The 26,458-nt window shown below is 41.2% G+C and overlaps 1 protein-coding gene across 2 annotated transcripts in view; it reads left to right on the forward strand.

Moving 5' to 3' along the window:
• CDH17 (cadherin 17) overlaps window positions 1–26,458 on the forward strand; it is a 67,831-nt gene that overhangs the window by 7,882 nt on the left and 33,491 nt on the right. Inside the window, exons 1-5 of one of the 2 annotated variants that reach the window (XM_012772856.2) lie at window positions 1,256–1,351; window positions 11,817–11,887; window positions 16,804–16,902; window positions 24,961–25,095; window positions 26,006–26,144. In XM_012772856.2, coding sequence (XP_012628310.2) covers window positions 11,837–11,887; window positions 16,804–16,902; window positions 24,961–25,095; window positions 26,006–26,144 — 424 coding nt within the window. In that variant the 5' untranslated portion in view covers window positions 1,256–1,351; window positions 11,817–11,836. Of the gene's footprint in view, window positions 1–1,255; window positions 1,352–11,816; window positions 11,888–16,803; window positions 16,903–24,960; window positions 25,096–26,005; window positions 26,145–26,458 lie in introns of those variants that run through there. The other variant, XM_012772857.3, reaches the window with a different exon arrangement.

Consider the following 26,458-nt stretch of genomic DNA (forward strand, 5'->3'; position numbering starts at 1 on the left):
AGTATTCAGCTAATGGGAGGGCAGAGGTGTTAAGAATGTGAGAAGTGCTTAGCCTCACTAACCTCACTTTCTTAAACATAGTCATATTGGCTGTGAGACAGAGGAAGAAAGGTCCTTGCTAACCCAAGGGTCCACCAAGGATGCTAACCACTGGCGTGCAACCAGGTGGTTTCGCTTTCAGGGTCCCCACGATGAAGGAGGTTTCTTCCCACTCGTGGCTTAGAGTGCTTCCCCCTCGGATCTGGGAGGGAGGGGCCCTTCTAGAGAGTGGCCTGGGCGCTTGTGCCTCCACCGTGCCAGGTGCGCCTCTGCAGACGAATGGAAAACACAGCCCCAGCTCAGGAGAAGCCCAGAAACGAACAGCAGAAAGTCCACAGAACGGGGCAAAGTGGGACACATCAGACACGAAAGTGACATCAAGTCTCACCTTCAGTGAGGCTTCCCAGAGTGACTGAGGTGTGGGACTCAGACCTCAGTCTAAAGAGGCCTTGCCTTGAGAAATCTGGGGGTATTGGCTTTTACTGGTTCATCGGAAACCTCATTTTGAGTGGGGAAAAAAATAGCTTACTTTTAGGTCAGTCCATTTTCTCAATTGTGTGTGGGGGGTCGGCGGCAGGGAGGACTTGATTTGCGTTTTGGGGAAAGTTCACTGTTGGTTGTTGCATGCGGCCTTTGAAAGGGACCCTTGAATTTGGAAGCAGGCACAGCCAGATTGTGTGCCTGTCATGTCTCCCGAGTCATTTACTACGACGTCTCGTTATGGCAGCTGGTTATCAATGAACCGGGTCATTGCTTAGGCTTGGCACCCTCTGCTCTGTCTTTTGTGTTCGAGGTGATATCCACACAGATATTTGCAGATTGAGTCTCCCGTGCAGACACTACACTAAGTGTTGAGGATGCAAAATGTGAATGGAACTGTCTTTGACCTCATTGTGGAGGGGGCTGGGGGAAAAAAAAAAAGAACTCTATCTTGGATGCCATGGGGCTCACACTCTAGAGGTAATTGAATACACGCAAACCTTTTCCACTCTAACTGCTCGTCTTCGAATGTACCCATCTGCATTTGAAAATGTAGCAACCTGTCTTGAGACGTATCAGATATCAATTAAACTTCTTTTGGTACAAATCCATTTCTTTCCTGGAGTGAGTGTAATGATACTTTTTATGATAGCTGTGGTTCCCGAACATCAATAAAAATGTTAATGGTTAATGTTTGACTGACGGTGAAGGGAGAGGCCTGGGGCAGAGCAGTGCAGGACTGCTCCCCGGGGAGATACCAGCCGCGGCAAGAGTCCGGACAACCGGATGGAAGAAAATAGCTTTTAACCACCATTTTGTTACTTTCAGAAAGGTAAGGGCTGACATGTCTTAACTGTGTCAGTAATGTATTTATTCTAGAATGACAAAACAGATTGGCGGGGGTTGGAGGGGAGACTTAAGAAGTTGCTGGACAAACGTATTCCTTGAGGTGAGCTATGTGGCATTGTGGGGAAGGGGTGTTTGTTCCTGGCGTGACAAGGTTTGCTTGCGGAGCACAATTTCTTTCTTTTGTGGTTCCTTTCCATTAGTCTATATTTTATAAATTCACTTGACGAAATAGCTTTGAGCGAATCAAGCTTGGCAGCAGATTTAAAAGGAAGACGGAATGATGTTTAAACAAGGATTACACCCACTCTTTGTGATTGAGTATAGAAGTGCCTAGTCTTAAGATGCTTTTGGACTCTTGTATTCTAGACATTGGGGATGGAATCATATTCTTACAAAGCACGTCATCTCTCAGATGTGTCTTCAAAAATCCAACATTCTGTGGCTGGGCGCAGTTACTCATGCCTATAATCCTAGCACTCTGGGAGGCCGAGGCAGGAGGATTGTTTGAGCTTCAGAGTTCGAGACCAGCCTGAGCAAGAGCAAGACCCCATCTCTACTATAAATAGAAAGAAATTAGCTGGACAACTAAAAATATACAGAAAAAATTAGCCAGGCATGGTGGCACATGCCTGTAGTCCCAGCTACTCGGGAGGCTGAGGCAGCAGGATTGCTTGAGCCCAGGAGTTTGAGGTTGCTGTGAGCTAGGCTGATGCCACGGCACTCTAGCCCGGGTAACAGAATGAGACTCTGTCTCAAACAACAACAACAACAAAAAAACCAATATTCTGTCTACTTCTTAGAGAACAAGATTCGATTTGGGATTTAGGACTACCTGGGATGCAGAGGAGGAAAGAAGCCTTTTGTTAGAAGTACTGGAATAAGAACTTCAGACAGAGAGACTGACCTGCCTGCACAGCTGGGACAGGAAGGCGACGTGCATGTTGGGCAGCTTCTGGGCTGCCTTCGGCCTTGGTGGTGGATGTACCGCCCGTGTATGAGTGATTATCTTGCGATGCTCGGTCACGAACAGCTTATTGGTGTCCTCACAGGTGTAGTCCTTGCCTCTGTCTTTTTTAAAGGTTTTTTTTTTGTTTTTTGTTTTTTTATTATGGGTGACTTAATGGGGACAGATGCCTTCTGTGGTAGGGGATGCCAAGCAGGAGATCAGAAGGGCAGAGCATTCTCTGATATTTTCTTGTGTTTATTTTTCTTCAAAAACTTAAATAGCAAGTGAGGCATTATTTGAAAGAAGGAAGGACATGTTTAGAGGAAAGGAAAATGGACAATATTCAGCTTTTTACCAGGAAACCAAATGAGTCCTTTACTGAGTGTGGATTTATAGTAGATTATAGGATGTTTAGTGTATGAGTCTTCAGGGCTGGCCAGATGGGTGAGGCTCTTGTCTTTATTTCCCAGCCGGCAGGCACTAAGCAGGGCTCTTTAACTTCCTGAATCTAACTTTTCCCGTCTATAAAAGGAAGAACTTACCTAACCCAGTAGTTATAAGAAGTAATTAGGTAAGTAGGTAACGAGCTACTGCGTTGCTTGGCATATGGTGGACATTCAGGGAGTGTTGGCTCTCTTTTCCATGAGAAAGTTCAAGTAGGTGACTCAGATCAGTCTAAGAAGTTGCTGTTTCATTCTCTAGAAAAAAAAAGAAACAGTAATACCACAAAACAACATCTGCCTTTGTACAAGTGAGCAACTCATTCTATGCTAAGGATCCAAAAAATATAAGAAGAGAATGTTAAAATTATTGGATTTTGCTATTTTTTTAAATAAGCATTAAAAAATCCTTCTAATGGTTCCCATTGAAGGCTTCAGGTGGGGCATAGGTCTGGCATCCTCTGAAACTCACTGAAATGACCCCGGGGGGAAAAAAGTCACCGCTGTTCAAGGTGAAGGTTACATTTCCGGCACCTCCTCCCTTCTACTGCAAAAGGCAAGATGTATCCTGGTAGCAACTCAGCCTCTTAGATAGATATCTATCTATGTGTTTGTTATTTGTGAGAACAAACAGGAATGTTTACTTAGGGGCAAGAAATATTTAATAAAAGCAGACCTTCGCCCAGTGGCTGAGGTATTAATTAGACTAGAATTGATTTTTTTACTTAAGCAGTACAAATAGACTAAGCTATACTTGGTTGTCGTATATAGCTTAGTCTTAGTTTTCAGAGAAAAAGTAATTTCTTTTAAAATATTCTGACATGAAATTCTCTCATCCATGATATTCTGAATCAATCATCTTTTACTGTATTTTTATTATTTTAAAATTATTAGGACTTGTAGGCCTTCAGTAAGGGACAAAGTGAATCAAAATGGTAGATTTGTGCTTTCAATATTTAAACGAAAGATGTGCATACCTTGCTCACACAGAGATTGTCTAGTCGAGTGGTTCTGAGCCTGGTCTCTGCATTCAGACGGACACTCCTTCCCCAACCTCTCTGAGCTTAGTGTCTTGCTCTGTAGGATAACAATAGGACCCACATTGCAGAACTGTTGTGTTGTTTAAATGAAATAAGTTGTCTAAAGTGCTTAATTTGGCTTGCATTTATTGAACATTTGCAATTTAAAAAAATCAATTATAATAAAACCAATTCATGAATGAGATTTTGTAGAGGTGTGGCACCTTTTATTAAGTAAAGTTAAATTCATTTTCCCTTTCTGTCCTACCTATCCCAGTTGTCAGTTATGATTTAATTACAGAAATCAGAAAATCAACCTGCCATACTTAAGCATGACTGCACATTTTTGTCATTAAAATTCTTGCCTCGGGTCACCTTGTAAAAGAGCTGGCATTAAATCCTATGGGATGAAATCTAATTTAGATTTACTTCTTACTGAATTTCTAAGGCCACAATGTGTTACTTTATTACCTTGACAAAATGCTCATCTGTACACTTTTATAATACGTAAAGAAATGTTGCGTGGTGATACAGGAGGAAACACTTTGTCAAAAATAGTTAGGCCACCTTTTATGAGAAGTAGTGATTCCCATCATCTCCTTTAGGCCAGGGAAGACCCTTGACGTGTTGCTCTGCTGGATACGGAGGAAGGAAAATTCTCCCCCTGCCTCCCTCCCAGGGTTTCTGAGGTGTAGACCTGCATACCTCAGAGGACTCAATGCTGAACTCCTTACTGTCTACCTGCTTGAGATGTCAGGGAAGCACCTGGCGAGATAGCCATCTGTTGTCCCCAGGCTGGTGGCTCCCTTCCCTCTGACTACCCTGGGCCACCTTCTGCTCAGGGCTGGGGCGTCCTGTGAGGCTCTGAGGAGGAGACGCCGCTTGTCCCCAGATGCCACACCCCTCACTCAGCCTGGGGGAGTGCTGGGTGGAACACGGCCAACTGGGAATAAGCATGACCACATTTCTCAAAATGGTCCTTAGAACTCATCATTATTTTCTTTAATAAGAATAATTATGCCAGTAATTATGATCGATCATATACATTTAAACCATTCTAAGTTCTCCAAGGCTGCCTTCTATTCTCCTGTGAGCCCAGTAGCGAGCCTATTGATAAAACGAATAATCACCCCTGATTTTTGTATGTGTGTAAATCCAGATTGTCGTATACTGAAGACTGGCATATCTATATTGCAAAGTACAGTGAAAGAGAGAACGCTTATGTTTCTCTGTGGATGTGTGTGGGGTACGGCTCTCTCCCTCCCCGCCTCTCTCAGCTCTAAAACAAACAGCCAGCTGCCTCATCTGCAAGGTGGAGTAATCCATCTGCAGTGGGAGGCAGCAGCCCAGATTTTATTCCTGCCTGTTTGTTTCTAGCTTATTAATGACCACTTTAATCGGGCCCTTAATTTGTCAACAGTGCAAATTGGCCAGATCCTCCTGTGTTCTCCAAACCTTAAGTGATGCTATTGGTGCCAGAGGTTTGTGAGCCAGATCAAAGAGATGGGCGGAGCGGACCTGACCCTTGCTTGATGAGTGATGGTGCGAGTGAGCTTTTCATCTGCTCTTTATTCCCGTCTTGCCTGGCTTTATGTTAATAATTTATGCCGCTCTTAGCAATATACAGTGCAGGGCAAAAACGAACGGCACACAAGGTGTTTGGTGCTCTTTGGTCCTGGTGCTGTTATGAATTCTAGTCACAACCTTTCCTGCCCACACCACCTTGTGGTATTTGAAAACAAATTTTGCAGTCCTTTCCTTCCACACTTCCTTGTTCTTAGGAGTTGCATGGCTCAACCTTAGTGCTAGGTGAGTTATTTTAATTCAAAACACTTAATGCATTTTTTTTTAAACAAAAAGAACAAGAAATGACCGATTCTATTTAAGATTCTCCTATCACTAAGCTTTTTTGCAAAGGGCTAACAAAAAATCAACGCTTGTGTGTTGAGTTACTTGCAGGTTTGAAGATCTGGGACCTAGAGATTCCCAGTGCTTACTCAGATAAATGGGAAAATGACAAGAAGGTCTAAAAATGTCTTAAATCTTCTTGGAAGCCCAACAAGAGAATCAATCAAGCTTCAGGTGGGCCACTCGGATGCTGAGGGCAATGTGCATATAATGACAGAGTGAAGCCCCTTTTGAGGCCACCTGTCTTGGGATGGCAGTGCCTTACTTGGTCAAAGCCAGATTTCCTTGATGTATGAGTTTTGCTAGGACTGCCACAACCAAATACCACAGCATGTGTGGCTAAACAACAGAAATTTATTGTCTCACAGTTCTGGAGGCTGGAAGTCCAAAATCAAGGTGTTGGCAGGATCGGGAAGAATCCCTTCCAGGCCTCTCTCCTTGGCTCGTAGATGGGTGTCTTTATGTTCACAGGGCATTCTCCCTGTATATGTGACCGCATCTCCAAATTCTCTGTTTCTATGACACCAGTCATATTGGATTAGGGCCCGTCCTAATGACCTCCCTTTAACTTCATCACCTCTGCAAAGGCTCCCAATACCGTCACATTCTGAGGTACCTGGGGGTGAAGACTCCAACATATGAATTTTTTGTGTGTGGGGGGGAAGGAGCCCAATTCAACCCATAACACTTGACTTGATTAAAAAATGGGAGGGCAAATGAGGGACCATGTGACAGAAATATATCTGCCATAGGAACAAAACCTCCCAGGCTGATGCAGCCTTTTCCTATGGGTGGGAAGGGTGGAGGCCATGTCAGTAAGGAAGAGCAGCTGGGAAGTGTGTGTGCGGGGATCTTTTTCAAATTATTGGAAAGATATGTATTAGATTAAGTGATACTTGGTGTGTCAATATCAGGATGTTTGTGCTTTTAGAGGGAGTGACCTTGGGCAAGTCTCAACTTCTACAACCTTTGCCTTTTTGATTTTCAATTTGTAAGAGGTGTACTATAATAGTATTTGCTTTCTAGGGTTCTTCTGAGAAATCTGTAAGATAATTCATATTGGCTGGCACGTTGGCTCCTGCCTGTAATCCTACCACTCTGGGAGGGCGAGGTGGGAGGATCTCTTGAGCTCAAGAGTTGAGACCAGCCTGAGCCCTGAGCAAGAGTGAGAGCCTGTCTCTACTAAAAAAAAAAAAAAAATATATATATATATATATATATATATATATATATATATATATATATTAGCCGGGCATGGTGGTACATGCCTGTAGTCCCAGCTACTTAGGAGGCTGAGGCAGGAGGATTGCTTGAGCCCAGGAGTTTGAGGTTGCTGTGAGCTAGGCTGATGCCACAGCACTCTAGCCCAGGCGATAGGGCAAGACTCTGTCTCAAGGAAAAAAAAATATAATTCATATAAAAGTCTTAGCATTGTGTGTGGCACATTGTTTTCAGTCAATGCCAGCTGCCTTCCTGTTGTTATCCTGGCTGGCACAGATTCAGGATGTGGAGGAATTTCCAAATCCTCTGGGCTGTGGTGAATGGGATGAAGACGCCACCCCCAGAGATGAAGGCCAGGGGCAGCCCCAACCCCTCCGTGCAAGACGAGGCCCTGCCCGTGGTTAAAGCAAGTGCTGGTGGTGCTGTCTGCTAGCCGTGGTGCATCCAAATTTTGTGGACTGAGGTCTTCTTTTCCAAACTCCTCCTTTCGTTTTTAAATGAAAAACCTTTGGCTTGTGTCGCTACGGGTGTGCTTGGCCTCTCAGATAGTTGCCATAGAAACTGTCTGAATATAGTCCTCGTCCCTAAGGGAAACCTTAACAAATAGCAAAAATTCCAAGCGGATGGTTGGACCAACTATTGTCAGTAGTTCAGGTAAAATATCACCGAGTTATCTGGAAATCCACTCCAGTCCTTTTCCAGATAGTGTTTGTGAGGAAACCCACCATGTGCATGGCTTGGTGGTTTTAGGCAGTTCCACTGAGAAACAGTGGTTTCCTGTCAGCAGCAGCATAGTCCAGGTTATCATATTCATTAATGGCATTATGTCCATGTAAGGAAGTATAAGCATGGCTTGTTTGAGAGACCAAAGTCCTCTTCCGACATAATCCCGGCATTAGCGTAGTTTGCCTTGAATCATTCAGGTAAAGGCTTTGCCTCGATGACTCATTTGGTCCTGAGGACATTGCCGTGGAGGCTGTTTCTCGAATATTGTTGTTAGCAGTCCACCCGAAGATGGGAATTGTGAAAGGAAAAGTCTTGTTGTACAATGGAGAAAGTTCTGACTAAGCACACTTGGATGGCAGAATGAATTTTTATTTGACCAACACTGTTCCAAATGTTAACTCACTGAATCTTACAGCTCTCAGAGGTAGATCCCATTGTTGTTTCTGCTTTACACATGAGTAAACAGAACCACAAGTAAGCGGTGGAGCCAGGACCCGGACCAGCGAGTCTAACTTCCTGGTCTGTGCTCCTAACAACTGCATGGTATGGTAGGTTTGTCCTCAAATACATCAGGGCACCCTATGCGTGGGAGTGGAAGGCAGTTACTTCTGTTTCCCACTGGAAACCCTTCTGCGAAGATTAATACTAAATGTGAATGTCAAAGGGTAAGTACGTTTCTACTTTTACCTTTTAGATCTCATTAAAACATCCCAGACAGTGGCCTGTCTGAGCATCTGACTAAAATAAGGCATTCATTTTATTTTTATTTGCTTTTTTTTTTTTTAAATCATTCAACTTATATTTCTTTGGAAGATTAAAAATGCTAAAAAAAAAAAGTCAGTTCAAAGAGAGAGAATATTTTAACCAGTTCTGAGCTATTCACTGAGCAGAAATCTGTTAATGTATTTAAAACAGAAACAACCCATTTCATCAACAATAAAAATGTATTACTTTGCATCAAAGTAAAGCTTTAAATTTGAAATTAGTTTCTTTTAATGTGTTATGTTTATTCCGAAAGCTCTTATAGATGGGCACAAATTAATAGGATATTCATTTTAGACAATCACAAGTGTTTTACAATTTAACCAACATCTGTTGAGGGCTTAATATATGCAAGGCATAGTATGAAGAGCCCCTAGAAGCTAAAAAAAATTATTTTAAAATAAGGCCTCTGAGAGAGGCAGTTATGTGAACAGGTAAATACATGATAAAAGGTGGTTAGGAGAGGTTTTGAGAGGAAGAATCTTCTGTAAATCAAGGAAAATGCCATGAGGGAAGTAGGGTTTAGGTTTACTTCATGCAGGCACCTTGTTTTCATGTCCCAGTTCTTACTGCGGTGTCTGGCAAATAACAGAAGTTTAGCTCAATGCTTTTTAAATGAATGAACGAGTTGGATCTAGATGGTAAAATATGCGAAGTAGAAGAAGAGATGAAGAGGGGTAATTTCAGTCCAACTTCCTTAAGCAAATATCCATTGTGCATTTTCTCTGGGCCAGGCCTTGTGCCAGGCAGGGACAGCAGCCAGTGCCAGAGCTTGGATGCAGAAGAGTTCAGGGGGCAGAGTCCATCTGGGTGGCTGTCATGACTGGGCGTGGGAGGGGTGTGGGAGATAAGGGTGGAAGAGTTGGGAGCAGCATTTGAAAATCTTGAACGCTGGGGAGTTTGAGGAGACAGATCCCCGAATGTGTCATTACTGACTGTATTTTTACCTCTATTAAGCAAATATTGGCTTGATGACTAATCATGTGCATTTCGCTTATATTAAAAAAAACCAGTTAGACTTAAGAATACCAGTTCTGTCATTAATATATATTTCATCTTGTAATATGCCAGAACCTGAGGTTGTTACTTATTTCTTTTTTTTTTTTTTTTTTTTTTTTTTTTTGAGACAGAGTCTCACTTTGTTGCCCAGGCTAGAGTGAGTGCCGTGGCGTCAGCCTAGCTCACAGCAACCTCAAACTCCTGGGCTCGAGTGATCCTTCTGCCTCAGCCTCCCGAGTAGCTGGGACTACAGGCATGTGCCACTATGCCCGGCTAATTTTTTATATATATATATCAGTTGGCCAATTAATTTCTTTCTGTTTATAGTAGAGACGGGGTCTCGCTCTTGCTCAGGCTGGTTTTGAACTCCTGACCTTGAGCAATCCGCCCGCCTCGGCCTCCCAAGAGCTAGGATTACAGGCGTGAGCCACAGCGCCCGGCCGGTTGTTACTTATTTCTATGTTTCCAAACCAAACAAGCAGTCTAAAGCAGTAGAAAACTGTCTCAATTGTGTTTAACTATTAATATAATGAGTTCATTCTAAAACAATGTTTAGATGTGTCAGCCGAACTAATTCTGTTGCGAAAACTGATGTTTAAACATTCAAAAACTTATGAATCCAAGAGTCCTAAAGAGTTTTATTCCTAGCTTTTCTTTAAAATAGTTGTGAAACTCGGGGCGACTTGCTTAATTTAGATAGCATTTGTATATCTACATCTCTAGCTGTCTATGGCTACGTCTGCATTTATGTAGCTATCACGCTATATAGGGTTGGGCAGAAAGAGTCAAGAAATGTTTTAAACTTTGGAATAGACAGATCTGCTTGGAGGCAAGGCAATGCCACTTCCTAGCTGTGTGTTTTTAGTAAAGCAAAATGATCGACTTTGAACCTCAATTTCCTCATCTATCGAATGAGAAGAACATTCCAAACTCATTATGACTGTGAGAAAATCATGAGAGCACACACGTATTATTGAGGAGTTGCTATGTATTTTCCCTGGGAGGAAACTGAGGTACTGGGAGATGAAGTGGTACAACCACGGCTACACGGCTAGTGGAGAGCAGAGCTGGGTTTCCATCCTGGCTCTCCGACTCCTCTGTGCCCACCTACTGCGCTATGCTGTTGTTCTGTTTTTATAACAAAGACCTCTCCAAAAATCTACCTCCTAGAGGATGCTTAATAAATGGCTCATTTCTTTATTTATCCCCTAAGACACTGGTGAGGATAAAATGGAATAGCATTTTCACCTTTTTAAAGGTGGCATATAAGCTCTCCAAATGTAAGGCATTTAAAAATTTCAGCATTTAAATTTTTAGAATGTTTAAAATTTTAATGACCATTTTTCCGTGCGGATATTAGCTCAGCATGTTTAAGGTAGAAAAACTTAGGAAAAAAAAAAAAAAGACAAAGTAAACCAAGATCATCCATAATCCCAGGAGATAATAAAATGATTGGAATTTTAGTGAAATGAATACGTTTTTTATTTCCTTGGTGGTGTTTTTGTGTGTGTGGGGGGGGTTGTTTTTTAGCAGTTTAATAGTATGTGGAAAATTTATCTCCCAATTTAAAATCAGTTAGTTATGACATGTCTCAGGGTGAAATTTATAATTTCTGTGAAATGTGAAGCTTTAAGGAGAAAAAGCAAATTAATATCGAAGAGAATGAGGGCAGAGTTTGGATTCTTATTTGGTCTCTTTTGGAGTAACAAGGAGGACATTTTTTTGGCCAGGGCACGGTGGCTCACATCTGTAACCCCAGTGCTTTGGGAGGCGAAGGTGAGAGCATCGCTTGAGCCCAGGAATTCGAGGCTGCAGTGAGCTAGGATCATACCACTGCCCTCCAGGCTGTGTGACAGAGGGAGATACTGTCTCTAAAAACAAAAACAAAATAAAACAAACCCAAAAATGCATTTCATTTTTAAAGGGTATATTGCATAGGTAATGCTAACATTTGGAAGACCAAACAAGCACCTGGTGAGATCTTTGAATGAAGGTTTGTGAGCATACTTGGGTTCTTTCCACTTGAAGGATCTCATCTATTTGCAGCTTTGAATCAGAACCATGAAAATTTTTGTATCTGGCTCTCCTGGCATTGTTAAAACATATATTCCCCATCCACATAAGAGTGAAAATGTTACTTATTGTTGATTATTTAAGACTCTTAAATGAAGAATATTACAATAGAGTGAAAGAGTTAAAGGAATGGAATTATGGCAAGCATGTTTCGAGATGTCGACTTGGATGTTGCAATGGATGAGGTGTCATGAAGCTTCTAGAAGACCAGGATGCTCCATACAGGGGGAAACTTTAGGGATCCCATTTTACTAGGTTTATAGGTGGATGATTGTCCAATGATTCTTACTGGTCAGAAAGAAGTGATTTTAATAGACTGTAAACTAATTATTTTTATTTCTGGTTTATTCACAGGACTTTGAATAAAGAATTCCATGATGCCTCGAGCCCGTCTTTGCTCTCTGTGTCTTCTTACACTTTATTTGGTAAGAGAAAAGGGGATTCTTTTCTATTTATTTGCTAGAATATTTTCTGCCATCTTTCTACCCCATATGAGGGAAAGAATGATTATCATTACTCAAAAAAAGAAAAAAGATGGCCTACTAGAATAAAGTTGTTGTATAGAATAGATGCATAGTTTATCCCAATGTAATATTTTCAATGAAATGGCTACAAATCATATGTCTGACCTTCAACTGGGAGATGTACTGTCTCCTTAGCTCTTAAAAGCCAATGCCACTTCATGGGCAAGGTTGAAAACAAATCCATCTATTCATGTACAGCTCAGGGAATCTGGAAAGAATTACACTGATACATTGGTCTGTGTCCCTTTTAATCTTGACTTTTTTACTTTGGCCATTAAAAATTCCCACCAAAACATCAAGAAAAGCATTTTTGATCATGCTCTGCTCTGTACTTTTCTTCTGATAAAAAGTGTAGAGTTTTCCGGTTACATTTGTCTTTAGCCATTTGTTGAGTTAACCCGGTTGACTGACAGGTTTTGAGAGCCTGAGGGTCCCAGCCCTCGATCTTGGGTGCACAGTGGGTGCCAGCCTTGTTTCACCCAGGAAGCACCTGAGGTTCATTTTGCCACAAAATATTGATGATTATAAAGCAAGATTATGGGGAAGCATATACTTTTTTTTTTTAATAGGGAAACTTCTAGAACCTTGTAACTAAAATCTTATTTCCTTTCTTCTGGGACCCAAAAATAATACACCAAATTTCAAGTCCCAGAGAGACCTGAACCCTGGAGCCTACACAGTTCCAAATGCTTATAAAGTGAAATAGAGTCAAACTTGTAAAACTACCTCTCAAATGTCCTCTTTGCTACTGGCATTATCACAGCCTGGTGGTGAAGCCAGACCTGGTTTCAAACTTGGAGCTGCCACTTGTCAGTGATAGGAACTTGGGTCAGTTACTTAAGCTTTGAATTTCAGTTTTCTGCCCTGTAAACTGGGTCTAATTATAGTACTTGTCTTATGGGATATTGTGGCAATTAAATGAGATAATGCATTATAATGCACTTGGATCAGTGACCAGCACTGTTTAAGCACTCAGTAAATATTAGCTATCATTATTATTACAGCATTTTAAATATACAGTGTTTACATCTACATGAACCCTAATCTCCATGAAGAAGGGACTTTATTTTAGTCATCTTTGCAGATTCAGCACCTAGCACAATGCTGGCAACAGGGTAGAAATTATATACATGACTATCGACATATTAGGAAACGACAATAAGTTCTTAGAGAGGATTCTATCAGAATAATTTGATATTAGTAGGTTCATTTGCTTCTTGTTTGAGATGGGGACATTTAATTTTATTCCTGAATGAAAGGTGAAAATAAGGTTTCTTTCTCTTTACTCTCACTTCAGTGGGATTTCTACCTAGAGTAAGAAATACTGCCCAACCCCCTTGGCAGCAGGTGCCTTGCCCAGGAGATGGCTGCAAGCATGGCTGTCCCTGGTGAAGCCAGGGGGTGGGACTTCCCTCTCCTGCCCCTACCTAATCCCTACCTCCCAGCTCTCGTCTTGTGAAGGCTGGAAGTTTACTCGGAGCTTCTTGTCTTCTACATGAAGCTTTATTCAGCAGAGGCACTAATTTAAAACAATTGCCCGTCATTTATTCCATACTGTGAGTGGCTCTTCCATTCTTCTGTATGACATTGTTTCACAAGAGGGTTGGAAACACAGCATGGATGTATTTCCAGAGCACTGAAGGGAGCATAAGTAAGTGATCCAGGGTTTGGGAGAGGGTGCTGGGTGGGGTGGCGGAGAAAACCAAGGAGGAGCCACCTATTTTAGAGTTTTGCCTGGGACTTCCCGAAGGAAGAAGAGTTTGGTACAAACACTACACAATCCCTGCATTGAACTCTTGATGGCGGCTACCAGGCAGGTGGACCTGACCACTGCATGTGTCATTTGGCCCAGAAAGCAATGTAGTGACATCGGTAAGAGTTGGGGCTTGGTGGTCCAACGGAACTGGTTCCAGTCCCAAGGTGGCACTAACTATCTGTGAGCGCTTTGCCTCTGCTGTGGGACTTCTCTGGAGATACTCTGATAGCATCAATCAGAAGAAATGATGTATGTGAAGGGTCTCATCCAATCACTGCCACATGGGAGATGCTAAAAATGACTAAAAATTGTCAGTTCCATTCTCTTCTCTTCCTTTCACCTCTTTGTGCAAGATGGCGGGTGCTATTCCCTCCAACTCCTGCTTAAACCCACCACCCCCTTGTCCTTTCACAAGTTTCAACCACACCATTCATCCCGCTTCCAGGGATGTGGCTCGATGACTCATAGGGTACACATGCACTCGGAAATCTTTATAGCCGCAATAGCCACGTAAAGAGACAGGAAGAGCGATGTGTTGCCCTGATACGAAGACGCAACGTTGAACCCTGGAACTGAGACCTGAGTCTCCTTTCCTGACGGGTGAGCCGGCTTGTCCACGCGGCCCCGTTTGTGAGGTTTGCCCGGCTGATGTGGTTTTCACCAGTGTCACTAACTGAAGGGCTGAGTGCTTGCCGATACGAGTGCCACGCTGACGAAGGTAGTTCGCCATCAAGCAGTAGCTCCACAGAGAGCGCTGCCCTCATCTCGGACCCACCATGGGGGCCCTGGACGTCAGTACCCAGTGCTTGCGCCCCACCTTCCAGAGGAGTTAATGAAGCTGGAAAAGGGGTGGAAAGGAAGAAGAGCTCCCAGAGGAAGATACAATTAGAAAGAAAGGGAATGGGCCACAAGTGTGTAAAATTATTATGAGTTAAGAATGCTTTTTAGCTACAAGTAATAGGAAATTTGACTTAGAGCTCAATAAATAGGGGTTTATTTTCCTCAAATAAGAGGCCTGAAGTGGGCAATCCGGGGCAGGTTTAGCAGGTCCGTGGTGTTATCAGAGCCTTGGGCTTCTTTCTCTTTGCTGCCCCATCTTTTGCACTGGTTTGTCCTCTCATGGTTCATGACAGCTGCCCCAGCTGCAGATACGAAGTCCCTTGCCTCAGCAAGAACCATGTGGAAGGGTGCTGCTAGCCACACCTGTTCTATTTCACCAGGAAAACAACAGCTTGACCACAACCCCAGCAGGCTTCCCTTCTTGCTTCACAAGCCAGAACTGGGTCCCTTGGGCACCTTCCTAGCTGCAAGGGAGCCTGGGAAGGAGACCACTTGGCTTCCCAGCCTCTCTGGCAGGAGGAAGCAAAGGAGAGGGGTTGGCAGTGGCCTGGGGCAGCCAACCCAAGGACCTGCCACAGCTTGGAGGCAGAGAAGACCACATTTCAAAGCCTTCTGAGTTCTTGTTTGTTACTGCTCATTTACCAAACATCCAGTACCAACTTAGTCAAGACTCAACACACTGAGGGATACAGTATGAGACCTTCTCCCCTATCATTGGCATACTAATTGCTTTTGGGTTATTCCCAGAGAGCAGCAGTTTCCATGGCAAGAATGTGCCTGGTCTTCCTAAAGAAGAGGAAAACAAATTCCCTCTCCTGTCCCCAGTTCTTCTTGTTCTTTGTTGTTATTTGTCTAGCTCCAAAAACCATTGGCTTGCTATGTGCTTCTGATTCTAACCTATTCCACCCCTGATTTCTACAAATGGGAGACCCAAAGAACCACCCAGGAAGGAAGGAAGACCAGCATGAGTATGAGGCCCTCAATGCCTGGTACTATAGGGTGCCCTTAGGTGGGTGTATGGCAGTTGTCCCTTCCTGCAGTCACCTGCTCTGCTCTGCCTCATGTCTCCCATCAGAGGGGCCAATGTAGGGAGGACTATCATGATGCACCCCATTCTTTGGGGGTTGGAATGGGGGTCACACCGTTGTGCACAACCCCAGTGCAGCCAGCTTTCCCTCCAGGTTGTCTGGGCCACTTTTGTGCCTTGTGGTGGGTACTGGCATGTAATGGCTGAGAGAACAGGTTCTAGAGTCACAACTTTGAATCCCGCTTTTAGCCACTACCTGGGCAAACTATAACATTTAACCTCCCTATGCGTTAGTCTCATCACCTGTAAAATGGGACTAATGATAGTAATTCACCCTCGTAGGGTTGTCTTCAGGATTAAACGTGTCTAGGACAGAGCTCCACATGTACTAACGTAGCAAGTGTGAGCCATTCTTACCATCCCAGCTGCACTGACAACTGTTCCAGACTGGCTGTGGGAGTCTGCAGAGGCTGCTTGGCTTTCAGGTTTAGGGGTTTTTGAATTTGAGAACTGTTGTAGGGCTCCTGCTTGAAGTAAACATTCTATGTTTTTTGTCATATTTCTAAATGAATGGAAAGAGCTAATGAAATGTTAAAATAGTAAGCTGCTCTTAAAGTTACAGTTCAAATTCAGATTCAAATTTTCCTAAAATTTGCCGTGTAACTACGTGCCATGCAAGCACTAAACAGGTCTGTGTGTTCTTTTCTTCCCCCTTATAAATGCAATTGTCCTTGAGGTGACTGTGAACTCCAGAGTGCTGGAAATCTGCCAGGAATGTCCTCATAAAATAATAGGCGTGGAGGGAGGTGTTTTATGAAGCTGGTGTAAAACTGTGTAGAATTAGGAAGACAGAGTAGCATTGTGCGAAACCAGGAGCTTTCGCTCAGCGAGAACCGAGAGTGTGTCGTGTTAACCTAATATCCTCATGGGGATGTTAATATGCTTCTCATAGGGGAATTGCTCCGATGGTTAAACAGGAAACGCAATGCAAAGCTCACGCAAGCTACTTTGACATGATTGAGCTTCAACAAACACTGGAGCCCTTTCTGTTTGTGCTGACCAGAGTTCACATGGTTTTCAGGCATGATAGAATCCTCTGTTTCGTATGTTGGTTCTCGAATCCCCAATCTAATCAACAAGGGACACACATTCATAATATTAGTAGATACTAATTCTATCTTTCTTTGTGAACAGGTAACTGGATATGGCCAAGAGGGGAAGTTTAGCGGCCCCCTGAAGCCCATGACGTTTTCTATTTTTGAAGGCCAGGAACCGAGTCAAATCATATTCCAGGTAAAGGCTGCCCTTGCCCACTCTCACCTTGATTTCGTATGCTCTCTTGGTGGACTTTTACTCCTTTATCTACTGTACAGCTGGAAATAAAATAGAGGCATGGCCGTCTCATTATCAAAAATGATTGCAGAAGAGAAGGCAAACAGAGACATGGTGGCCTCAGTGTTATAAGAGTTTACACTTGACTTTCTCATCGCACTTCCTCAATTGTCTCTGGGGTGAGTGTTCCCATCCCTCCCGCAGGAAGCTTGGTGCCTGTAGGCTCCGCTGCTTGTCTAGAGTGGAAAGGGAGCCGGTCCCTGGAGAGGGGAATGGCCATCTGACCATGGGAGCTGTCTGTTCAATGAACTTTCTGCTTGAAGCATTTGAAGATGTGGCTTCTCTGGGAGTCAGAGCTGGGATGGCCTCTGTCTGGCCAGGGCCTGCCTGTTCCTCACTGCCACCTCTGAGCCTGGGCCTGGCCATCAGCAAGGCATGCTGGCAAGTGGTTGTCGTGCTTAGTTAGGTGACTGTGAAAGGCATCAGACTGGGGGCAGGGGAGAGGCTGCAGGTGGGAGTGAGGGAAGGGACTTCAGCTATTAAGAGCACAGAGGTAATCCTGGAAACATAATGAAGAAGGAGAAAAACATACTGTATTTACCAGACATCCACTCAGGAAGCTGTGCGGCCTTGGAGTGGGTGGAGGATGCTTTGCTGAATCTCTGCGGGTATCCAGGACTCCTCCCGGCCCATGTCACCGGGAAGTAGAAAGGGGTTGCCAAACTACCTTCAAAGGCAGGTGTCCTCCGTTAACTGCAGCGCATTTGCAGTTGGCCTCTCCCGTCAGGGAAGTCGGACGCTGAGGAAGCGGCAAGGAAGCGGAGGCTGGCGGGCTTCACTTGGTGAGGGAGGGAGGGAAGAGAGTCCAGCAAAGCCACAGGAGGGACAGCCTCCCTGCGAGGGGAGAGGACAGGGCACCTACCTAGGACTGGCGGAAGGCCACATGGCTGGGGAGGACAGAGCCAGGAGGAGAGGAGGCTGCAGAGACAGGGAAGGACCTGACTCCTAAGGCTCTTAGGTTCTCTCTCAGAAGCAGTGGGTCTTTTCCAGTCATAAAAGATCACTCTGCCTGCAGGCTCTAGGAGGACAAGGAGGACGAGGGAAATGGTTAGGAGTCTACCATGGTGAAGGCTCGCACAGGAGATGTGTTCATTCCTCCTTCCTTTCTCTGCCCTTCCAGGGAGTGAGCACTTGGTTGTAGATTCTCTGGTGTTTTCTATTTTTGTGTGTGTGTGTGTTATGCTTCTCAAGCTGGTAAGAACTTCGTGTGCTAGGCACACATTCATTTTCTTTTATTAACCATATATGGAGTGACTACTGTATACCAGGTGCTCTGCTGAGTACCGGGGCTATGGGATGACCTGGACACTGTCCCTGTCCCAGTGAGCTCCCAGTTCATAGGAGAAAACTAACAAGCAGACAACCACATGTGCTGAAGGTTCTGGTGGCAGTCTGGTGGGATGTGGAAGGGGCAAAGGACATGTGAAGACAGTGACCAGTTTTATTTATTTGTGTTGATTTCTTAAATTGAATAAAATTGTATGTGTTTATCATGTGCAACATGTCATTATGAGATATATATACACATTGTGGGATGGTTAAATTGAGCTAACTGCGTAGGCATTTCCTCACACACGATTTTTTTTTTTTTGTGGTGAGAACACTTAAAATTGAAGAGTGATCAATTTTAAATGGTGGGGGTGGTGGGTGAACAGAAGAGGTTTTATTGTCACCCCCTAGGCTGAGTATTCAAGGATAAGCAGGTGCTCACAGACAGGAAGCGGGCACAGAGTACAGGATGGGAAAAAGCGTGGAGGTGTGCATGAGAAAGAAAATGACAGAGGACAGGTAGTCAGGGTCCTTGTGTTGTGAATATGCCCTCCAAAATAAAATGAACTAAACAACCATAGACTTCTTTCGTTGAGGATTTTCATCTAGCCAGCTCAGTATGCTCTAGGGGCTTCTAGATCACAAGACAGTATGATATAAATCTGAGACAGGTCTTTTTTTCCTTTTTATTTATAATGAGATATAGCTCATATACCTTATTCATGCTTTTAAAATGTGTAATTCAGTAGTTTTTGGTATATCACAAAGATATGCAGCTATCAGCACTATCTAATTCCTACAACATTTTTATCAGCCCCCGAAGAAATCCTGTGCTCATTAACAGTCATTCCCCAGACCGTCTCCCTTCAGCCCCTGGCAACCACTAATCTGCTTTTGGTCTCTATAGATGTGCCTATTGTAGACATTTCATGTAAATGGAATCATACAACATTTGGCCTCTTGTGTATGGCTTCTTTCGTGTACCATAATGTTTTCAGTGTTTATCCATATTGTAACATGCTTCAGAACTTCCTTCTTTATTTATGGCTGAATAATATTCCATTGTACAAATATACCACATTTTGAATATCCATGTATCAATCCATGTATCAATGGATAGACATTGGTTCCCCCCCCCCCACTTACGGATATAATGAATAATGCTGCTATGGACATTCATTCATGTACAGCTTTTACGAGAACATGTTTTTGATTCTCTTGGGTGTGTGTGTGCACACACACACACACACAGTAGTGGAGTTGCTGGGTCAAAGTTAATTTTACATTTAACATTTTGAGGAACTGAAAAGCTGTTCTATAAAGCAACTGAACCATTTTACATTTCTACCAGCATTGTATAAATGAATTCGGTAAAGTCTCAGGTTACAAAATCAATATACACAAATCAGAGGTATTCATATATGCCAAGAACTGTCAAACTGAAACTGAAATAAAAAATGAAATTATACAAATAAGGTAGCTGTGATTTTGATAGGAATTGTGTTGAATCTGATTGACTTGGGAAGTATTGCCATCTTAACAATATTAAATTTTTCAATCCATAAACATGGATGTCTTTCCATGTATTTAGATCTGTTTAAATTTTTTTCAACAATGCTTTGTAGTTTTATTTTTGCAAGGCTTTATATTTCTTTGGTTAAATTTATTCTGAAGTATGTTATTCTTTTTGATCCTATTGTAAACAGAATTGTAAAAATATTTTCAGGTTGTTCTTTGCTAGTATATAGAAATCAAATTAATTTTTGTATATTAATCTTTTTTCTGACTTGTTTAATAGCTATCATAATTTTTTTAAGGTTCCTTGGGATTTTCCATATGTAAAATGTCATTTGTGAATAGAGATTTTTTTATGTCAATCTGGCTGAATTTTATTTTTTTCCCTTGCCTAACTTCCCTTGCTAGGACCTCCAATATGACGTTAAGTAGCAGTGGCAAGATTAGACATAACTTGTCTAGTTCTTGATCTTATGGAGAAAACTCTCAGTCTTTACCCATTAAGTATAATGTTAGCTGTGGGGTTTTCTTAGATGTCTTTTATCCGGTTGAGACGTTACCTTCTACTCTTAATGTGTTGAGCATCTTTATCATGAAAGGATATTGGATTTTGTCAAATCATTTTCTGCCTCTATTGAGATAGGGTTTTTTGTCCCTTAATCTGTTAACATGGGGTATTAGGTTAATTGATTTTCATGTATTGAACCAGCTTTGTATTCTGGGACAAATTCCACTTGGTAATAATATATAATCCTTTTTTTTTTATAGGTGCTGGATTTAGTTTGCTAGTATTTCATTTAAATGTTTGTGTCTATATATTCATAAGAATTATTAGTCTGACATTTTATTGTGTTATAGTTTTCTGGTTTGGGTATCAGGATAATGCCCTTATAGAATGAAGTGTTCCTTGCCCTCCCTGTTTTTGGAAGAACATATGAAGGTTTGGTGTTAATTATTCTCTATGTGTTAGGTAGAATTTACCAGTGAAGCCATCTGGTCCTAGGCTTTTTTTTTTTATGAGATTTTTTTTGTTACTAATTCAACCTCTTCACCTGTTATATTCAGATTGTCTTTGTATTCTTGAATCAGTTTTAGTAGTTTTTGTCTGTTTAGGAATTTGCTCATTTCACTTAGGTTGTCTAACTTCTGGGAAAACAATTGCTCACAGTATTCTCTTTCATACTTTTTATTTCTGTAATGTTGGCTGCGATATGTCCTCTTACATTCCTGATTTTAGTTATTCGAATCTTGTCTCATTTTTCTTGGTCACTGCAGCTAAGAATTTGTCAATTTTGTCAATCGTTTCAAAGAATCAACTTTTGGTTTTATTGAGTTTTTTTTCCCCCTTTGTATTCATATTCTCATTAATTTCCACTCTAATCTTTATTATTTTCTTCTGCTTTGGGGTTATTCTTCTTTTTATAGTTTATTAAAGTGGAAGATGAGGTTATTGATTTGAGATATTTCTTCTTTTTAAGTATAAGCACTTACAGCTATGGATTTCCATCTAATAAATGCTTTATCTGCATCCCTTAAAGTTTGGTATGTTGTGGTTTATTTTTCATCTATCTCAAAGTATTTTCTAATTTCCTTTTTGATTTCTTCTTTGACCTGTTATTAGAATGTGTTGTCATTTCCACATATTTGTGATTTTTTTCCCTCAATTTTTTTCCTTTTGATTTTTAATTTTACTCCATTGTAAAATATTTTGTATGACTTCAATCCTTTTAAATTAAATGAGACTTGTTTATGGACTAACATATGATCTCTCCTGGAGAATGTTCCATGTGACTGGCTTTTGTTGGATGGAGTTTGTTAGCTTCTAGTTTGTTTATAGTGTTGTTTAAGTCTTCTGTTTCCTTATTTCTATTTGTTTTATACATTATTGAAAGTGAATCTCAAAATCTTCAACTATTACTGTTGAATTGTATATTGTCCCTTCAATTCTGTTTTTCCTTTGTGTATTTTGAGGTCTATTGTTAGTTCCATATGTGTTCATAATTGTTATGATTTCTTGATATGTTGACCCCTGTATCATTATAAAATGTCTTTTTTTTTTTGGCCTCTAAATGTTTTTTCTTAAAATGTGTTTTGTCTGAGAGTAGCAGAGCTTAATTTCATCCTCATTTTGAAGAATAGTTTTGTTGGATTTACAATTTTTACTTGACACTCTTTTTCTTTCAGCACTTTGAATGTGTCATTGCACTGCCTTCTGCCCTCCATGAAAAATCAGCTGTTAGTTTTATCGAGCATCCCTTGTATGTGATGGATCTATGTACTTTGAAGATTCCTTCCTGTTGCTTTCAAGATTTTCTCTTTGTCTTTCAAATGTTTGATTATGATGTGTCTAGGTTTGGATTTCTTTGAGTTTATTCTATTTAGAATTCATTGAGCTTGTTGGATATATAGATTAGTGGTGTTCTCAAATTTGGGAAGTTTTTGGTCAATCTGTCTTCAAATAATATTTCTTCGTTTTTTTACTCTTTCCTTTTATTTCCTTCTGGTACTATCATAATGCATGGAATTGTTTGCTTGATGGTATTTCACTGGTCTTTTGGGATCTCTTTATTTTTATTCATTTACTTTTTTCTTGCACTTTTGGGTGGATAATCTCAACTGATCTTTTTTCAAGTTTACTGATTCTTCTGCTAGCTCAAATCTTCTTCTGTGCTCCCTCTAATGAATTTTTCACTCCAGTTATTGTACTTGTCAATTCCAGAATTTCTATTTTTTAAAATAATAAAATTTCTATCTCTTTATCTACATTCTCTGTTTGGTGAGACATTGTTTTTATACTTTTATTTTGTTCTTTAAAGATAGCTTTCTTTAGTTTTTGAATCTACCTAAAATAGATGATTTAAAAATCTTTATGTAGTCAATCCAACATATGAGCTCCCTCAGGGACAGTTTCTACTGACTGCTTTTCTTCTCCTGCATATGGGACTTATTTTATTTGTATGTTTCAAAAATAATTTGTTGAAAATTAAACATTTTACACAGTGTAATATGGCAATTCTGGAAACCATCTCTTCCTTTCCCCAGAGTTTGTTGTTGTTGCTGTTTGTTTAGTGACTTTCCTGAACTAATTCTGTAAAGTCTTTGTCATTTGCGGCCACCGAAGTCTCTGCTCAGTTAGCTTAGTGTTCACCTAATGACTAGACAGAGATTTCCTTAAAAGCCTTGCATCGATAAGTCTCTCGCCTTTACAAAGGGGCACCGTGTGCATGTTGGGGCGCTCCTGCAACAGTGTGGCAGGCAGTTTACAACTCTGCCTTAGCCTTCACTTTCTGCTTGTGCAGAGCCTCCAGGTCACCCAGAGGTGAGGGATTAGGGCCATCTCAGGCCTTTCCCAGGCACGTGCACAGCCCTGCTCATGAATATGGCTTTCTAGATTGCCAGGAATATGCCAACGATTTTCAAAGCCCCCTGTGGACATCTCATTCCCCAGCTTTTCCTTTTAAGTGTTTTGGTCAGCTTCTTATTTGCTTGCCTTGGGTAGCTGCAATGTTAAACAATCGCTGATGATTGTTTTCAACAAAAGCCACAGGGGAACAATTATTGGTAGTGAGTAAGTTCTGAGTCAGGTCAAATAAAGACAAGCCCCATGAGTAGATGTTTCTAGGGAAATGTTAGGTCAGATAATGAGAGTTCTCTGCTGATGGGGATTTTGGGAAATTCCAAACCCACCTTGCCCCCACAGTGGTGCTGTGGTTGTGAGGCTCCTGGTTTTCAAGGATACTTCAGATCTTAGAAAAGGACAACGAGATTAGGGCATATTAAAAGACCAGAAAGCTTGGTTCTTACTGATATTCAGTAATTTTTAAGAAATTAACATTTCTTGGATTTTACAAGCATTTGGTTAATTTCCCAGGTTCTGACAAAGCTGATATTTACTATTTTTACCAGTGTTCCCATTGCTTTTATGGTGCAGTAGTTTTAATGCAGGTTCTTACTCTACCTTTCTCACTTATGTCTGGGCCTTTTTCTTAAAATGCAAGACAGCAAAATTTTCATTTATTATATAAACAATATAATATCAGCAAGCAAACATGCACAAAAAATTCTTTACCCATAATCTTACCTGGTTAACACATCAACTATTCTCATATTTTTATTAAAAATTCCATTTCTTGCCTACTGATATGGACATCTTTGGTACTATTATAATTATAGTCTAGATTTACTCTTAAATTTACTTTTGTTATTTCACATCATATCATTGTTTCTTATGTTTCTTCGTAATTTGTAGAATAAATATTTTAAAAATTAATACTCTATCAAGCTTATGTGCTATAATAATTTCACTGTCCTTTTTCTTTGAAAAGGACATTTAGGAGTCTTCAACTTTACCAGTATTATAAATAAAGCTACTTATATTATAAGCATGTAGTATATTGTTTAAAAAAGTATTTTAGGCTAAATTCTGTATAGTAATGTTTGCTATCAAAGGCTACAACCATTTTATGCTTCAAGTTATTTCCAAAAGGATTATATTAATTTATATTTCTATCAACAGTGTTTCTTTATATGCTTAATAATATTGGCATTATTGTTTAATTTGTTAATAAAAACATATTAACATATTGAAACTTAATGAAGTTGAACAACTTTTATGTCTTCTTAGATTTTCGTGAATTATCTATTCTTGTGGTCTTAAAAAGTCCTGTATATATAAAATATTGTGGTTGATATTTTCTTCACTTCTAAAATATTAATAATTAAGAGATTATCATATAGTATTTTAACAAGTTGAAATCACTTATAAATTGTTTTTCTTAATATTAACATGTCTATTTATCTTTGTCACAATTTTTAGAGGTACTGACATCCTTTTATCTTAGCAATAAAGCATCCCTTTTCAATGTTTCTTAGAAGCTAGTAATGCCATAGCTTTCAGATATTCTCAGAAAAATCTGTAACCCCAGCTACAATTTAAAGCATCAGTGGCTTTTGTCAATGTATTGATTTATATTATACATTGTTTCTTGAGGAAAATATATTTTGCACATTACATAGTTTGCAAGCAAACTTTCAGAATGTACCACTTTAAAAGCTGAGGATTTCTTTTTTAGTGATGGTACAAAGGCAAACTTTGCCTGAAATTGGTGACTTTCTACAAATTCCATAATATAGTTTTTCCTTCCAACCTAATCTTTTTTTTTTGCTTTTTCTTAGTTTAAGGTCAATCCTCCTGCTGTGTCCTTTGAACTAACTGGGGAGACAAACAACACATTCAAGATAGAACCAGATGGACTTCTGTATCTCATCAACCCCCTGGACAGGGAAACAAGATCTATTTACAATCTCCAGGTGAACTGAGATCAGACAAAGGGACCTAACTCCAACCTCTCTGAGGACCCTTTATTCTAGAAGTATCATCAGCACCTCATCCCTTGCTTAGAATCCTGCTATAGCTCTCCTAACATTAATGGCTGACTTTGCGAACTTCGTATGTCCTTTTTTAACCAGCCACAGAGGAGCATGGCAAAGGGACCCTTTTCCTTAGGCTTTTTAACCAGAGCAACGCAATTTACATTGCCAGGACTCTCAGATGTTGTTATTCATCCAAGTAAGGCCATGATCAGGCACCTGAGTCAAAACCAAGCCAACGGTTTTCTGATGCGTCACTGGTATCTGCCTGTAGCTATTGGGTGAGATCTGGACCCATAAAGAAGGCAGCATCAGTGCTGGGGTGGAGCCACTTTGGTCCTGGGAAGAGGCAGAAGGAACCAATGGACAAAGGCTAACTAAATAGACCCTTCTCCCTCTTTTCCCGCCTTAGTTTTCATGGTTGGTATCTGAATACATAGTAATAGCAGAGAGCTAACTGAATAAAAGAGCAAGCCTCAAGCTTTCTATCTGGTACCTTCTGCTGTGGACTCTGCAGGCTGACCACCATAATGGCTCTGTAAGATGACACTGAACTTCCATAGCATCGAGGGTCAAAGTGCTCTCATTTCACCGACTCCAGCCATTTAGGAACAGAAGCATGTCCAGTGTCCAGCATACCCCGCTGCTAGAAAGTCACTGTCATGACTATCTGGGCCGAACTGATAGGGCCCCTGATTTAGCAGCTCTCACTTTGGGCTTTTGTGGGTTCCTTCTCCCCTACAGTCACTGGGCCATTGGTTCTTTGAGCTCTAATTTCCTTCAAGTGACCTTTGGGCTTGTGATATGAAGTTCAGTTTGACCAAGGTCATTTCCTTTTCCTCAATGTCAGGTTGCGGCTCTGGATGCTCATGGAGCTATAGTTGAGGGCCCCGTCCCCATCACCATAGAAGTGAAGGACATCAACGACAACCGGCCCATGTTCCACCAGCCGAAGTACGAAGGCTCAGTAAGGCAGAACTCTCGCCCAGGTAACAGGCTGGAGCCAGGAGATGTTTATGGAAAGATGGAAGGGCGAATCTGGTGGAAGGGGATGGATTTGTGCAGCTAACAGCTGCAGCAATCGCTCATTACACACTTACCATCTTATTTAAACTTCACACTGATCTTCTAGAAGTTGTTTTCTTATTCCTATTGTTCTAGAACATGGTTTCTCAACCTTAGCACTAGGTATTGACATCTTGGGCCTGATAGTTCCTTTTATGTCAGGAGCTGTTCTGTCCACTGCAGAATGATTAGCAGTGTCTCAGACCTCTATCCACTAGATGCCAGGAACAGCCCTCCC

This window comes from Microcebus murinus, chromosome 7, assembly GCF_040939455.1.
Source record: "Microcebus murinus isolate Inina chromosome 7, M.murinus_Inina_mat1.0, whole genome shotgun sequence".
Classification (NCBI taxonomy): domain Eukaryota; kingdom Metazoa; phylum Chordata; class Mammalia; order Primates; family Cheirogaleidae; genus Microcebus; species Microcebus murinus.